At 36.1% G+C, this 17,784-nt stretch overlaps 1 protein-coding gene across 1 annotated transcript in view; it reads left to right on the top strand.

The window, feature by feature from the left end:
- LOC102767371 (protein unc-13 homolog C-like) overlaps positions 1-17,784 on the top strand; it is a gene marked incomplete at its 3' end in the record, with an annotated part of 71,593 nt that overhangs the window by 7,072 nt on the left and 46,737 nt on the right. Inside the window, exons 2-4 of the mRNA XM_006776607.2 lie at positions 7,314-7,382; positions 8,717-8,806; positions 11,324-11,452. Of these exons, the coding sequence (XP_006776670.1) occupies positions 7,314-7,382; positions 8,717-8,806; positions 11,324-11,452 (288 nt within the window). The remainder of the gene's footprint in view (positions 1-7,313; positions 7,383-8,716; positions 8,807-11,323; positions 11,453-17,784) is intronic.

Genomic DNA, 17,784 nt, shown 5'->3' with positions numbered 1-17,784 from the left:
TTTATTTCAGCCCTTTGTATTCAGCATGTCTCTATTGAAACAAACCTATTTCTATGAAAATTGGAGCTTTTTTGTGGCCCACATAAACTTAAACTTTGTTTATTTGGCCTGTGTTAGCCTTTAAATTTGATATGCTTGGTCTAAACAGTACACCACTAGGTACTTTTGTTCTACAGTTTGACTCTTGCAACAGATGGGACCAAAAATCATTCCCTGACCAGCCCAAGAAAATATGATCATGAGTAATACCAGATCATAGAGTAATTTTGTTATAAACACCTCTTTTTGGTAATAGCACTGATTGTCCCAAGATTTTACCTGAAACATAAAGCATTCGGTGTTATGAAATTGTTTTGCTTTTAATATTCTGCCTGGGTACATTGTGCAGAATAAGCCAATGTTGTGGAACACGGAATCTTTAACCACTGAGAAAGATGATGTGTTTACATGATTAATAGCCAACATAAATGCTGCCTGGAGGGAAATAAGTAGCATGCTTTTTCACTTCACACTGACCCAAAGAAGAAAAACCAAATTGATTTCAGTTCTTTCCAGTGTTTCAGTGGCAATATGGTTATAACAAACTTCATTTTGTAAATCAAATGACTTATTGTAGAGGAGGTTTCAAAAGAAAATCTCAAACTACATCTGGATACATTGGTGAGATGGTATGCAAATGTAACCATATTTTTCTCTACCTATTGAAAATAAGGTTATTTGTACATATATGTAGGTAAAGTGTCTCCTATGTGCACTTTAAAGATTGACATTCTTATTTACCTGACTTTTGAAGCTGATACTATCACTTGTAACCATCATATTGGACCTTCTTTATCCTTCACAAAGGTGTAACTCGGACAGTTTGAGTCTTCAAAAGTTAAACCAATGGGAAAAGCTATTTTACTAATGAAGATTTTAAAACAAATACTCAAGGGAAGAAAACCATTTTTGGGTACAGGTGTTATTTGAAGTCATAGTTTAGATGAAAATATTCAAGAATTAAGTGAAACAGACAGAATCTTCGGGGGTGGAGAGGATGGGCAAAGCAAATTTTGCTGAGGAAAATGGTTAAAGAAATTGAACAAAAATGATAATAACATGATACTATGAAAGGCAATGTGACTATTTTGAGAAAAGGGGAGTATATAATATTGTCAGGTGTTGCAAAAAGAAGTTCATATAATATGGGGAAAGAAATGAGCCTATTGGATTTGGCAATTAGGAGATCATTGCTTAGTGAGACAGTTGAGGTTAAAGTCTAATGTCATAGTGTTCCTCAGTGAAGGACAGAGGTGAATGGTTGTGTGAACTAGGGTTCATTTATTCACTAAAATATAATGTAATCATTAAAGTCAAGTTTTTAAAGAAACATTCATATATTTGAGCAATGCCCATGTTATAATGATAAATGAAGCAAAGGATACACAGCTCTAAATAAGACAGTAACCTCTATTTCACCACCAACTTTTACCCTTGTTTTCACATTTTTACTATAAAACTTATAAAAGATAATGTAGAAAGGGAGCAAGGCTTTTAGGGATGAGTAATATTTTCTGATGTCCAAGAAGTAGTAGAAATACTACATCAGGCATGGGAGACATTTGAGGAAAGGAAAGGAGAATTAAAGATGCAAAATAAGCTGAAAGAAGTTTGTATAAGGTAGCCTGCCTACTGAGCATGGCAGATAAAATAAAAAATGGAAATATAAGACAATGCCGTGTTTTGGGGTTGATATTAAATTGCCCACTAATATGTTTGGACTTCATCTTGAGGCAAAGGGTATGCTTTGATAGAATTTTTTACTTAGGTCACTCTTTAGAGGAAATGTTACAGAGGGGAAAGATAAAATGAGTATGAGACAGAGAGTTCAGTTGTAGTAATAGAAACCATCCAAGCAACTTTAAATTGAAAGGGTTTTGGCACAGAGAACTAGATGCTTACAATTATCATCTGAAGGACTGGAGGAGGATCCTTCTGTAATAATTCTTAAAATATCACAGTGAAACTGATTTGCAAGAGAAGCTATGAGCTTTCCTACAGTCAGAAAGATGAACCAGAAGGCTGCTTCTATTTACAATGCAACAGCCTTTATAAAACCACAAAGCTAGTGACCTGGGACTGAGAAGTAAATATCTCCAGGACTTTACTTAGCAGCAGAAGTAAACCAAGAAGCAGGAATCTCTGCTTTCCAAAGGTAGTAGCTCCCGTGCATCTAATAGGCAGAAACTAAGATAATTGCAGGATCCTAGCTGCAAAGGAGTTTGAGAAATACAGCATTTAGTTTTCTAGTCTCAAAACTACAGGGAATCACACTGAAGAAAGGAGAAATGAGTAAACCAGTTTCTGGCATTGAACACAGAAGGACTAAATGGAAATCAGTGAGAAGGCTGATGCGCTAGCCCTGGTAAGACAAAGTAATGCCGCATCTAGTAGGCAATGGTTTAGAGAAAATGAAGTGCTGTGGCAAAGGAGAGAATGAATGTGGAAAACATTTGGGATGAAATTATTTCTGTATGACTTGCTAAGTGATTAGTTCTAGTTTTTGTGCTGCCAAAACTTTAGACTATTTTGTAAGACTCTCATTAAGAAGAATGTAAAATTGTCAATGAAAAATTTGATATACACTTAATATTTATTTCTAATAAAAATAAATCGCAATGAATTAGAAGTTGTTATAAGACAAATTCCACAAATATTACAAATTCCAGAAAAACAACATAATATTTTTATTAATTAACTTCCTGACACATGTCTATAAAAGTTTTTTTTTACAGTTTTTGACTGCAGATGCTAGATCACGTCTTCGTATGAAAGAAAATTCTGAAATATATTATTTTTATTGATAAAAAGATAATTCACTCTTTTCTAGCACAGTTGATCAATCTTTTAAAATAGATATTTTAGAAAAGTTTCTTTCACTTTCATAATTCATTGATAATGCCACATACCTTTTAATGACTTATCAAACTTGAGAATACATTTATTATACTTTTTTTCTTGTGTGACGTCAAATCAAAAATTGAACCCATTCCGAAACCGGTTTGGCTCAGTGGATAGAGCGTCGGCCTGCAGACTGAAGGGTTCCAGGTTCGATTCCGGTCAAGGGCATATACCTGGGTTGCGGGCACATCCCCAGTGGGAGATGTGCAAGAGGCAGCTGATCGATGTTTCTCTCTCATCGATGTTTCTAACTCTCTATCTCTCTCCCTTCCTCTCTGTAAAAAATCAATAAAATATATTTTTAAAAAAATTGAACCCAATGAAGTTAAACGGTTAAGGAAGACTTCATTTAAGGCCATTGCAATAGGGAAGAGAGGCAAGCTGGAGCTCAACTCCCCTGAAACAAGGGCTGGGATAAGATAGAAAAAAAATGTACATGAGGACATTAGGGGGAAGGATGAGCAATAGGACATGCTCAGCATATTGAGTTTGTACAAGTCTTCTGCGACTAGCCATCTGTGTTTGCTAATTGACATCCATCAAAATTAGTCTCCTACCCTCCTGCCAGGACTGGGAGATAGGGTTGCTATCTTTTTAATACTTACATTTCAAAGGGATGGCTTTCAAGTACTTGAGAAAGACATTAGCGGCTTATAAAACTGGTAAGAGGCATCATTTTAAAAGATTTACATCTCAAAAGGGTAGAGAAGAAATGTGCAATTATACAGTTTCTAAAGAAAATACTCTAAAAATAAAAAAGGGAGGTCAGGACCTGGAGTCAAGAACAGAAGCCTGTGTAAAGCTTAGTCAAACTGAGGGAAGCTACTAAGCTCTCTTGGTCAGTGAATAATAACATCTCACTCTTTTCGAGTTTGCCTGTGAAGGGACTTCTTAAATGCTCTTTGAATCGAAGACATGTATTAAGCTGTTTATCCTTGATAGCAACATTGTAGTGGCATTTTATAATGTTATAGAATCTCTGTTGGTATCCATATTAACTTCAAATCAATTAATTCCAACATTTATTAAATTATCAAAAATGATCTCAATAGCCTCTGTATTACTTCTATTTGAAATGTTTCTGTTTTTCTTATTCAGTGATTACTTTTGGTATCATCTAGAAAAAAAGTCTTCACAATTTGTCAGTCCAGTCAGAATAATTTTTACTCCTATTCTTGCAAATGTTATAAAAACCTAAGATCAGGTGAGCACTTGACCAGGGCTCCTCCCAAGAAAGCTGAGGCCAGTGAGTGTGCCCAAAGCTTAGGTATCTTTATCTTCAAGTTAAGTCATCCCTGCCATTGGGTGAGGCACTGCGAAGAAAGGAATGGAAGAGAGAGAAGAGCCCAGGATGCTGCAGAGATTTTTACACCCCTTTCTTGTAAGGGCTTTTCCTTCCACAGTTCCAGGATCCGAAGGAGACTCACTAACAATGCAGTTGTGCAGTAGCAATAGCTTCCCCCTACTCAAAATCTCCCCTTTGCCCAAGGGCCAAAAACTACTGATTTTGTGTGGCTCATGCGCTAAGATTGGATTTTAGATTTTTTAAATTGTTAAAACAATCAAAAGAAGACTATTATTTGTGGGACATAAAAATGATATGAAATTCAAATTTCAATGTCCATACATAAAATGTTATTAAAAAAAAACACCCAGCCCCATTTGTTTATATATTGTCTATGGGAGATACTATGCTACAACACAGAATTTAATAGCTGTGACAAAGGCTACACGCTGAAAATATTTACTATCTGGATCTAGTTTTTCTTATCAACTAGTTAAATCTACACTTTTGATAACTGATAATACTTAGTATTTTTGTTATTGATTTTATCCCTACCAAGTGCCAGACATGGAGTCCTTATCCAAAGCAAAAAACTGAATAATATGGCAGTTTCTGACTCTGTGGCGGGCACTTTAGGGGAAACAGTCTTTAATCACCCAGTCTTTTATTCTTCAAATCACACCACACAGGCAAAGGGCCTCCTCTGCTCCTGCAAAGGTAATCGCACTCAAGTTGAATAGAAATATAGAAGTTAAAATTAAATTTCAAGCTGTCCTGCTGTTTAAAGGATCTCTATAAAAATTTAATCAGCAGTGCACTTTTAATTTCACGTTATCTGATATTGTTTGAGATTTTGTGACAAGCCTGGCAGTGTTCTCCACAGTTTTCTATTTATCTTGAATGTAAAATTTTCCAGCTGGTTACTGAAGACCTAGGTCGGAACCACATGTGTGATCTGTAACAATCAGGGTTTTGTTCAGCGTCATGAAACAGAAACTCAAACAAACTTAACTAAACAAGATTTTTTTCTCCATGTAACCTAAGGACAGAGGTAATAGAAACCCAGGGCTACTGTAGTTGCTCAGAATTGTAATTTTTTGAAAGGGTGGGCAGACATGGCAAGGTTGAGGTGTGGGGACTCCTAGCTTCTTGCTCCAGACACTACTGTTACCATTTATTTAGCTGTTCATCTTATAGCCACAGGATGACTGCTTTACCTTCTAGGATCTAGTCTACATTTAAGGTGGGCAAAAGGAAAACACAAAGAGCAAATGGGAAAAACAAAAACAAAAAACTAACAAAGACTTACGTGGCAAACAGTAACACAGCAAACACTGCCTGCCACACACGCTTTTGAATCTTTCCAAATAAGAATTCATTGATAATAGGCTGAGTTCACCCTCTGACCTAAACCAGGCTACATGGCCATTCCTAGAGGCAAAGAGGTCTGGGAAAGTGGGCATCTTATAATGGACACATTTGACTCATGCGACTCCATTAGTAAGGAAGAGTGGAAGAATGGATATAGAGCAGACAACCGGAATGGTTGGTCCCATGTATATAGCAGGGCCAGTGGTTTGGGCCAGAGCATGGTTGACTAGGGTCACGCCAGCTGTCTTGATGATTTGTACCAATCACAGAGGTCAGTTGAAGAGGTCAGAGATATGACAACAACACATTTTCTTTTATAATCATTGAATAATTAACTTTACTATGGACTAAACTGATGATTATAATAGCTCTTTTATTTTTTTTTAATTTTGATTGAGAGCCACTGATTCACATGTACTAGTACGGGGAGAATAAAAGGTTAATAAAGGACAGTATAAGCCAGGTCCTCTCCTGGGAAGGTATGATGGAAATGGAAAAGAAAAATTTTATACCGTCAACTCAACAGTATTTTTCAGTTGTTTTATAGGAGAGTCTTATCCACTGAACAAGTGCAAACTTCTGAAAAGCAAGGTTCATTTATTAGATTGCTTTATTGCCTCCATAAGGGTTAACACAGAAGCAATATTCAAACTGTGCTCACGAATGTGTAAACCTGATAAATTTTCACTTTATTCAGAAAATTGAAATTTCAACTTAGGAACAATTCAACTCAATTAATATTCAGTTCACTTCATCAAGATCAGTAATTTCAAGGGAATAAGAGTTCTCTACTCCATAAATCCACCTTGTATGTGAAAACACTAAAAAAAGTTTCACTTTTGCCAGTATCTTCAAAATGTATTTTAGTATATACAGAATATTAATGTAGGCAGAGACATTTACTATAATTTACTCCTACCCCCATATATTTTTTATTGTAATTTTTGGTTAGAAATTTGAGACTCAGAATGGTGGGACTATCTACCTATAAAGTTCATGCATGAGACTGATATTTTCACTCAATGTTTTTCATCCACACAACTTTACCCTTGTGTTTATTAGCAAAACTTCTTATTCCTATCATCTTCAAATCCCTATGAAGAGGTCGGTCCAATACCAACACAGAATCAAGGGGAAGCATTAGTGTTTTGTTGTTGTTGCCCGATATTTTATACTTTTTTTAGCCTAAAACATAAACATAAGTTAAAAGCAATAGATCCTTTCAGATTGTGAAGTCTGTACATGTTACCAAAAGGAAAATGCTTTTTGAAATGGTTTTTGAAAAAACAGCAGCTGTCCCCACTTCCATAGGTGGGAGAAGTATTAAAAACACACACACACACACACACACACACTACAATTTATTTCTGGGGAGGTGGGCTGGTGTGTGTGGGTAGAGAGATGGGTTATATTTTCTCTTTCTGACTCATATTGTCATGAATCAGTACTGTCGCAATTCAGTTGCCTGCTCTCTTTCTACAGCACATACTTCTCTGCATACTTTCTCATTCATCACAGAGAGCCAGTGTGACTTACTGAAAGAATGTAACTTTGGTGTCAAAGAGGCCTTATTTTGAGACACTGCTATGTCACATACCAGCTCTATAATCTTGGATAAGTCATTGATATTCTTGAACCTTGATTTCTATGAAATGGGGACAATAACTGATAGTGAACATTTATTTCCAATCTCCTATTTTGTGTTTTCTTTGGACAGAGGGAAAGATTCATAAAACTACTAGACCAGTTGCACAACTCGTTAAGGATTGACCTGTCAAAGTATAGGGTATGTACAAAATGATTTGACTAAAAGTAAAATATTGTGCTTGGCTCAGATGATTTCTTGTCATATTGTAAAAAGATATTCATTATGTAAGGGAAAAGCAAAAAAAAAAAATCCTGATTATGAGATCTCATTTCCTGTCACATTAGAAGGGTCTGCTAAATAAGCAAGCATTTGTCCCTTGGTCATGTACCCGTCCTAGCCTCACATAAGCCTACAGCAATACTGTGTGTGTAGCTTAATTTTATGATTCTTTCAATAACCATCAGATTGAGTGGCTGTCAGCTAATTTATGGAGTGGATATATGGCCCAGTCCTCACCTTGAAAACTCATTCCTTGTTTCTGAGATATCCTGCTAATATTTCCCTAACTTTTGAGATACTTGCTGCTTAAGGCATTCCTTCTGGATCAGTACAATGTGATCTTTAAGCTGTACAGAGTTCATTGTCAACAATTCTATACTGCCTCTCCAGGTAAAACACACACAAAAATATATATATAGTTTTAGTTATAAAAATAATTACAATTGTTATTCACATAAAAACTATAGTAATAATGATTGCATTCTTTATTTAGCAGTTCACCCTAAACATCTTTTTATACCTGCACACATGTATTTCTCCTGTATTCAACTTTCAGTCCCTTATTGATGGACATCTTAATTGCATATTTCTAGAAATTATAATACCAAAGGGTCAAACTCACCCTTTATCTTGGAACTGGGGCCAACACTATGAGAAGAGAACTGCCGCGCCAGGCAATGAAAAGATATTTGAGGGTAAACAGAGACTTGAGTTCACTCATTCACCATCATTCAGACACCCCAACTCAGTTCCAGTTCACTAATAGCTAGAAGTTACCTATGATTTTTCCAGATAGCCATATAAGAAGCTAATCTGAAAACATCTCCACTTTTGTTGACATATCTCACCAAATCTCACTGATAGAAACTTTTTGTTAAAATCCAAAGTACTTTAAGGAGAGACTTTGCAGTACAGTCTAATTTTTGTTAATAAAGTTTCTTTGTGATTAAAAGTCAATGTAGCACATGTAAATATTCCCAAAGTATTTTTGAAAAAATTACCTACATTGAGAAAATTGCAAATATTTTCAGGTATATGCTGTCTCCCCCTCTTTTAGTAGCAATGCTATTAAATAACAAGGAATAATATTGCATTCATAATATCATTTTGTATATTTTTATTGCATTATGGGAATAAATAAAAAGATATAGCTTCCTAAGACTAAGAAGAGTATATTTCCAAATTGTTTACTTTCTGTGATGTTTCACATTAATGCTGATAATTTACCCATTTTCTGTTTCCTAATTGACCAGGAAAACTTTCCTGCTGGCAATGCTGAAAGATTGCAAGACCTGAAATCAACTGTGGACTTGCTAACAAGTATCACCTTTTTTAGACTGAAGGTACCTTATTTTATTTCTGTCACTGACTTAGTGAGATATAACACATTTATTCTCTGGTTAAAGTCTGGTTTTGCCTTTCATTTTGATTGAAATATAGTTTATATACAATGTTATAACAGTTTCTGGTGTACAACATAGCGGTTCGATATGTATATACATTATGAAGTGATCACCTTGATAAGTCTAATTTCCTTCTGTCACCATACAGTTACTGCAGCATTATTGATTATATTCTCTATACTGTTCATTACTTCCCTGTGACTTATTTATTTTATAATTGGACATTGGTACTCCTAATCCCCTTTACCCATTTTACCCATTTCCCCACCGCATCCCTCTGGCAACCACTAGTTGGTTCTCCATCTATGAGTCTGTTCCTATTTTGTTTTGGTTGATCATTTGTTTTGTTTTTTAGATTTCACACATAAGTGAAATCATATGGTATTTGTCTTTCTCTTTCTTATTTTGCTTAGCATAATACCCTCCAGTTTCATCTATGTTGTTGAAAATTGCAAGACATTATTCTTTTTATGGCTAATATTTCAGTGCACACGTGTGTGTGTGTGTGTGTGTGTGTGTGTGTGTGTGTGTGTGTGTGACATTGTCTTTATCCATTCCGCTATCTGTGGACACATAGGTTGCTTCAATATTTTGGATATTGTAAAAGGTCCTATATAATAAAAGGGTAATATGCAAAACAGCGGAACAACCAGTCAGGCTAAAACCTTCGGATCTGACTCCTCTCTTCCTCTCACATCAATCATATAACGACAGCAAATCCTGCTGTTCATTTCAAAATTAACCCAGATAGGATTTTTTATAACAGCCAGCTTTTAGCTTACCACTGTAGTCCAAGCACTGTCTTCTCTTAACTGGATTACAGCACTATTCACATCACTGGTCTTCTCTTATTCTATAGCCCACCTTAAGACAGCATAAGGGAACCTTTTAAAGGATAAGGTAATTTTGCTCTTCTACTCAAAGAGTCCAATTTCTTTCCGCCTTGATCAAAGTTAAGGTTCTTACAATAGCATATATATAGTTTTTCTCCAGTTCCATCCTCTTATTTCTCTGAGTTCATACACTATTGCTATCCTCTGTATTTATTCTACTCCATTGAGATACCTCTTATTGTCTCTTCTCTATTTTTTCTTCTCAACATGCATCATCGTTTCTGTTGTTCATTGCAATATAACCATTATCTAGCATATAATAGGTGATAAATATTTGTCAAATGATTGATCTATATATATAAAAGACTAAAATGCTAAGTGTCCATCCAGGTAATGACCTCCCAGAGCAAAGCCTGGCTTCCTCTCCCTAGCTACTAGCCTCCTTGCAGTTTCTTCAGTCCAGGAACATGACTTGCTTTATAGCCAGGTGGAAACATTTCAAAGTTTAACCAAATGTCTATGAAGCGTTTTCCTCTGCCTCATCTTACTTGATCCTCACAGAAGTTCTGGAGTAGGTAGACAGGAGACTCAGCAGGATCCTACTTTCTTCTCATTAGCCAGAAAATGGAGATTTAAAAAGCTTAGAAACTTGACCCAACTGAAAAGAAGTAAGAAATCGTGGAACTTGAAAATAGCTTCAAGTTTTCTCATTGTGCAGACTACAGTCAAACACTCCTACAGTTAAATATTTTACCCTTTGTTCTGCCTGCGTGATTTATAATAATAATCTGCTTTGTGTTGATATTTACTGCTGTGTTGCTGACAATTAAATACATGTTTGTTCTTCTATTTATTTTTAAATATATATTATTGAATTTTAAAGAGAGAGAGGAAGGAAGAGGGACAGAGAGATTAAAACATCAATGAGAGAGAAACATCATTGATTGGCTGCCTCCTGCACACCCCCTACAGAGGGGGATTGAGCCTGCAACCCGGGCATTTTCCCTTGGCCGGAATCGAACCTGGGACCCTGTAGTCTGCAGGCCAACGCTCTATCCACTGGGTCAAACCAGTTAGGGCTGAAAGGAATTTTTGTTTCTGTTGTTCATTGCAATATAACCATTATCTGGCATATAATAGGTGATAAATATTTGTCAAAGGACCCCCTACAGAGGAGGATTGAGCCTGCAACCCGGGCATTTTCCCTTGGCCGGAATCGAACCTGGGACCCTGTAGTCTGCAGGCCAACGCTCTATCCACTGGGTCAAACCAGTTAGGGCTGAAAGGAATTTTTGTTTCTGTTGTTCATTGCAATATAACCATTATCTAGCATATAATAGGTGATAAATATTTGTCAAATGATTGAAATAAATAAATAAATAAATAAATAATAATGTGATTGGTTACATCTAGTGTTTCTATTTGAATATTTAAAACTATGAACATTTTCAATGAGTTGTCATATTAGATAAAGGGGATATTTACTCATTTGTAACATTTCTATGACTACATTTTTCCTGAACATAGAAAAATCAACTAAAAGCCTTTATTGAAATGGTTTGAGTTGTTTATGCTAGATTGCAATGTTCCATTTTTCAATTTAAGAAAACAATTTCTCTGTCAGGTTCTGGAGCTGCAAAACCCCCCAAAAGCCAGCATGGTGGTAAAGGACTGTGTCAGAGCTTGCCTGGATGCTACGTACAAGTACATTTTTGATAATTGCCACGAACTCTATTCCCAGCTGATAGACCCGGTAAGAAGAGATGTGTGTCTCTGTTTCAAAGTCTGTTTCCATAAGTTCAGAATGACAATACATGGGAAAGTATGTTCATTTCATTTCAATTACCTAGAGGTTTTAAGAATTTTCATATATTTTTCTTTATATTTGAACATCACTTTTTATATACATAAAAAAATTCACTTCTTACAATAACTTTATGTAGTAAAGGTGGACTTATTGTTCAAGTTTTCAGGTGAGAAGTCAGTTTTAGAAGAATTAAGTTATTTACTCAGGGTCATACAGTGGGCAATTGGCAGATTTGGGACTAGATTTAGAATTCTAACTCCTCCTCATATGTTTTTCCCTTAGTTCATACTGCCTCCCTTATTACACTTTCTCATAAAAATCATAGATGGAGAAATGTTTATAGAATTCAATGGTAAAATTGTCATACATATTTTGTAAATTCATTTTAAGAAATATTTTATAAATATAAAAGGAAATACAAAGAGTAAGTCAAACATGCATATATTTACCACTTAGATAACCACATGTTAATATTTAGCGATATTCACTCTGCTTTTTATAATTTAAAGGTATTAAATTACACAAGAAATGGCAATGCACTTTGCAGTTCTTCCAAATTTCATTCCCCTCTCTTCCTCATCCTTAAGAGATGAACACTATTTTAATATTGGTCTTTGAACATCTTTCCATATATGCTCAATGAACACTTCAGATTTATTTTCTGTGAATCACCTATTAATCTTTTGCTGTTTTTTTCTTTTGACTAGCTTATATTTTACTTATTAACTTGTAGAAAATTTTAAAACATATTCTAAATATTGTTTGTTGATTATGATATTTCATATATTATTTCCTTCTTTAGATGTGATTATCTTTGGGTTGCATTGAAGTTTTCTAACACATGCTATGATTTATACATTGCTATTGCTTCTAAAAAACTAGTGTTAGAGGGTGGCTTTTTAACATATATCTATTGCCTACTTCCCCAAAGAATGCAGTTTTTCCACTAGGTATAAAAGTTGTACAATTATATGTGAACTTCCTGGTTAATTGAGTGGGGCAGATCTAGAAAGCACATGTTGTATGAAGGTGAGTGGTAGGCTTTTTATGGTGTATCTATGAAAAGATCCCTCAATATTTCTGGTGTCATTGATTCCTTAGCCTAATAGGAGAGAAAAATAAAGCTGATGTTTGTCAATATATAAACAAAACAATATATAAACACATAATTGCTTATAACTTTAGTTTGTCATTCATGCTAGATGAGCTCTAGTTTAGAAACTTGGTTCTCTGAGATCTCTATGGATTAAATTGTCTTTCACTTATATGCCCCCATTGGGTGACTTTCTACTGGCTTTCCTTCGTCTGTTTTCTACTTTCCATCTTCCATTGGAGGATTTTTCAATTGTTCTTTTACGTTTTTGCATCATTATCTTTATTTCACCTAAAATATACAATTGAAACTTTTATTATACCTTATAAGTTACCCACATATAACTTAATGATCAACCTTACCAGACCTTACTAATTCTAATTTCTTACTCCTTGCAACTCCAAACCCAAACTGATCCCTTTCATGGGCCCTAAGTCTATAATTACTATAAGTTCATATCCATGCATTTATGTTTCCTGTTCTATATGCCTAAAATGTCCTTCTTCCGTTCTCTGCCTTCATTATAACCAAACTTAAACATGACCTCATTCTGCTAAATTGTACCCAGAGAATGAATCAAATCAAGGTAAAGTGGCATACTTTATTTAGTGTCTTTCTAATATAATAATAATTAATAACAATAAACAGTTTTATTTATATGAGAGATATAGAAATAAGGGAGTTCCCATAAAGCAAACATGCCCCTAACAAAAAGCCAATAAATTGCTATATCAAAATGAATCTAATATACTGCACTGTTTGCTGACTTGGCTTTCAAAAAAGATACATAATTTATTAACCAACTTGTTTTCATTGTAAGTAGAAAGATCTATAGATTTTATATAAAATAGAGGCCTGGTGCACGAAATTCATGTACTGATAGGGTCTCTAGGCCTGGCTGGCGATCAGGGCCGATTGAGGTCTTCCAGGTGGCGGCTGGGGCTTTCCTTCCCTAGCTGCAGGCTGCTGGCTGGGGCCTTCCTTCATTCCACACCTCCTCCTGGTGGTCAGTGCACATCATAGCAAGTAATCAAACTCCCAGTCTCCTGGTTGAACTTCTGAGGGGACACTTTTCATATTAGCCATATGCACGGGGGTTGGGAGGTCCCCTCAGCCCAGCCTGCACCCTCTCCAACCTGGGACCCATCGGGGGATTTCTGACTGCCAGTTTAGGCCCAATCCTGGGGACAGTCGGACATCCCTCTCACAATCCTGGACTGCTGGCTCTTAATCGCTCACCTGCCTGCCTGCCTGGTTGTCCCTAACTGCCCCCCCCACCCCCGCCAGCCTGATCACCCCTCACTTCCTCTGCGTGCTGGCAGGATCACCCTCAACTGCCCCCTCCCTGCTGGCCTGGTAGCTCCTAACTGCCCCCTTCCCCACTGGTCTGGTTGCCCCACACAGCCTGCTATTCAGTCATTTGGTGGTCCCTCACTAACGCCCCTGCCAGCCTTGTCACCCCACGCAGCCTGCTTGTTCAGTCATTTGGTCATCTCTCACTAATTCCCTGCCAGCCTGGTCATAGGCAGCCATCTTGTGAGTACGTGAGGGTTACTTTGTATATTACTTCTTTATTATATAGGATAGATTTCAGTTGTGTGGAATGTTTGCAGCTAAGCTTTAATACTAATAAAAATACTTTTCTTGTAAACATTGTTATTTGAAATATTAAAGGAACACCCATTAGATCTGAATAGTTTAGGAAGCTAATACTTTCTAAAGCCTTTCTGAAACCATCTCAGCACAATTTCAATAATTAAGGTACATCTCTCCTCAGTTGACTGCAGCTTTGTTGTCCTGGGAACTTAAGTCACACTAGGAATTGCCCTCAAATTCTGATGATGGTATCTTCAAAGTTAAATACCTTCACAAAATTAGACATCTTCATGATACATGCAAAATCTGACCACTTTTCACCAGCTCCATGCATCCACCCTGGTCTGAGCCACCATCATCACTCACTTGGATTAGTACATAACTTCACAATAGATCTCAATGTTTCCACCTTACCACCTTATGTCTGTTCTCAATAGAGCAGAAAGAATGATCCTTTTAAAAAATTAAGTCAGACCATGCCACACTTTTTGCACAGAATATTCTAAAGTACCTTCATTTTAGTCAAATTTAAATTCCTTAAAATGGCCTATGAGATACAAGATCTGGCTCATATTGGACCTTCCACCCCACTTACTCTATTACTCTATCTTTTGCACATATCATCCTGTGAGTGGAGAGCCAAATAAGAGCTTACCCACAGGAAATTAACACGAACAATGTTGTATCCCTGCTGTTATGACAGTGCCTGGATCAAAGCAGACGCTCAAAAAAGCATTTATTGAGCCCTGGCCGGTGTGGCTCAATTGATCAATTGATTGAGCTCCATCCAGTGCACTGAAAGGTCACCATATTGATCCCTGGTCAGGGCACATGCCCAGGTTGTGGATTCAATCCCCCATCAAGGTGTGTACAAGAAGCAACTGATCGCTATTTCTTGCATTGATATTTCTCCCTCTCTCCTTCTTCCCCTCCTCTCTCTCTAAAAATTGATGAAAACATATTTTTTTAAAAAGGCATTTATTGAGTGAAGTGAATAAAGGAGTAAACAATTTTTCTCAAACAATAAGCATATATAAGTATCTTGGGCCTATTACAAACAAGACTGAAAGAAGTACTCTATTCTGTGCTGGACTCTCAACAGAGCAGCAAGAACGTGCTCTCTGAGAGGAATTGAAAGCCTCATTTAGTCCCAACCTGTAAACACATCCTGCAATATCCTTCAGGTCTCTTCTGCTTCAGTAACCTGGAAGGACACACATTCCAGATGGTATAGCTCCCAGATGGAGGAAGGATAGCCAGCCAGTTCTAGTCTTTGGATATTTAAGAAATAATCCATTATCACATTAACTCACTGAAATTTAGAGATTTATTACCACAGCACAACTTGGCTTATTTTGACTAATAGACCTTTAAATCTATTTCCAATCTGCCACCTGAACTATTTACTGTTTATTTATGTTTATATGGCTCTCCTATCTATAGCTCTATAATCCCATTCATTCATGGGACTAAGTCCAAACTTTGCCACATCCAAAAGCCCTCCAAGAGCTGAGCTCTGACTATCTTTTCTCATTTCAACCTCGTTTCCACTTTATATTCTATGATTCAGCATACTAAACTTGCTGATGCCTTTGTCTACGTTGTCTTTGGATCCTTTTAAGTTGCTTCACCTTCTCAAGCCTCCTCATGGCTAACTCTAGCTCATCTGAACTGTTCGGTCAGAAAGCCTTTAGGACCTCTCCTACCTGAATTAGGTGTTCCTGCTCTCAGTGCCCACAATACACTGATATATCATCACCAGTGCGCTCATGCTTAATTTATAAGGTACATAAAGTAATATCTGTTTTACCTATCTTTCCAAGTAGACTGTGAGTTTCAGCTTTGTAGCCCCAATGTTCAGTTATGTGCCTGACACAGAATAGGGTTGATAAAATAATTCACAAAAAATAAATTTTATAAAAATAGCTTTATGTTGCTTAGTTATTTAGTATCCTTCAACAACTCCACTTGCAAACCTGTGGTCTAGAACTTGATCTCTGATCAAAAGTTTAAATTCCAACTCTACTGCTTATTAGTTCTGTGGCATTGGATGAGCTACTTAGCCTCTTCACGTCTCACTTTCTTCATTAAGACATATTTTTAATATTCATGCTACTTCTGTTTTATCTGAGTTTTCTCTAGATGATTTAATGCCTGAAGCCCAAAAATAAGAATTTCAGGGTTGTTAGACACAGTATAATTCTGATTATTTAAATGGAGAAGCATACTTTCTCCAAAGAGGTTGTGAAGAGCCAGATGAAAATAGTGTTTGGAATAAAAATGAAAATTACTTTTGACAGAAAGTCAAAATGATCACAGTTAGAAGAACAGGGTAGGAATGCAGTCTCTAGAGGTTGGCTGCTCACTCATGGAAAAGCATTTACCATTTACCTTCAAATGTGGTGATGTGGACATACATGACTGATCTCTTGCATAAAGATAACCTAAGAGATCAGACTATAAGTTAGACCAGTGTTGTCAATTATATTTGTTAAATAATAATGACTTCTAATAATCTTCCCATAAGCTTATTAGCTTTTTGAGTAACCATTTTATAAAATGCCTTTTCTTATGCCAATTTTTAAAAACTAAAATCTCTGTCTGTGTGTGTGTTTTTTTTTCTGGTTGATATTTGGCATTTGTTAGTCATTTGTCAACTTTTGGCATGGCAGAGATTTCTCGCAACCTGTCATCTTTCTTTATCTTTGTCTGCCATAGCATATAATTATATAATGAAATTGATCTATTTTTCTTTTTAAAAGTTTTTTCTTGAGTTTTAACAAGTCTTTCCTACCCATCTCACAAATAAAAGGTCTCTTTGTATAGACAATAAAATGGATATGTTCTAGCTTGGTAATAATCACTATTAATTAAGATCACCCAACTAATTTCCCTGGTGTTATTCTATGTTCCTAAAGCAACCCACAGGTTTTCTTTTTATATAGATAATCTTCCAGGGGAGGATAAAACAAAACAGGTCTCAAGTATATTATTTTTATTTAAAATCACTATTAATTTGTTCCCTAAGCTGTCCTCAGAACCTATGCTAGTACCTAGCATTAATAGCACTGAATATCTATCTGTTTGTCTGTCTGACCACCATCCATCCATCTTTTGACTTACCTACCCATCCATCCATGGAAAATTTCATATTTTTGCTTGAAGTTTCTTTGTTCCCCTCCCACATAAAATTCCCCCGTCTCTTACCTCTGACGCAATCTCTATTATGAATTTGATATTCACTTTCTGGTTCATCTTTATGTATATTTATTATATATCTATTATCCATTTGTGGTACTGTCTGTATCTCCATCAATTTCTCATATACTACCTCATAAAGACAAGTAGTACAGTGGTATGGTTACATGTGCTAACTCCAGAACCAGACTGCCTAAATGTTATTTGGTAGTTCTGAAATTTTTTAAAGCTCAATATTCCTTTTTAAGAACCTAGGCTGATACAGCTTGGTACATTTTACTGAAGTTTTACAGCTACCTATCACATTATTACACCACGATTTACATACCAACTCCAGTGTCTCATTTTTACAAAAAATAGTGCAATGAATAGGTTTGTGGTGGAAGTGATG

The sequence above is a fragment of the Myotis davidii genome, unplaced genomic scaffold (genome assembly GCF_000327345.1).
Source record: "Myotis davidii unplaced genomic scaffold, ASM32734v1 scaffold929, whole genome shotgun sequence".
Classification (NCBI taxonomy): domain Eukaryota; kingdom Metazoa; phylum Chordata; class Mammalia; order Chiroptera; family Vespertilionidae; genus Myotis; species Myotis davidii.
Note: the sequence above shows the minus strand (reverse complement) of the source record. Positions and strands in the feature narration are given on the sequence as shown.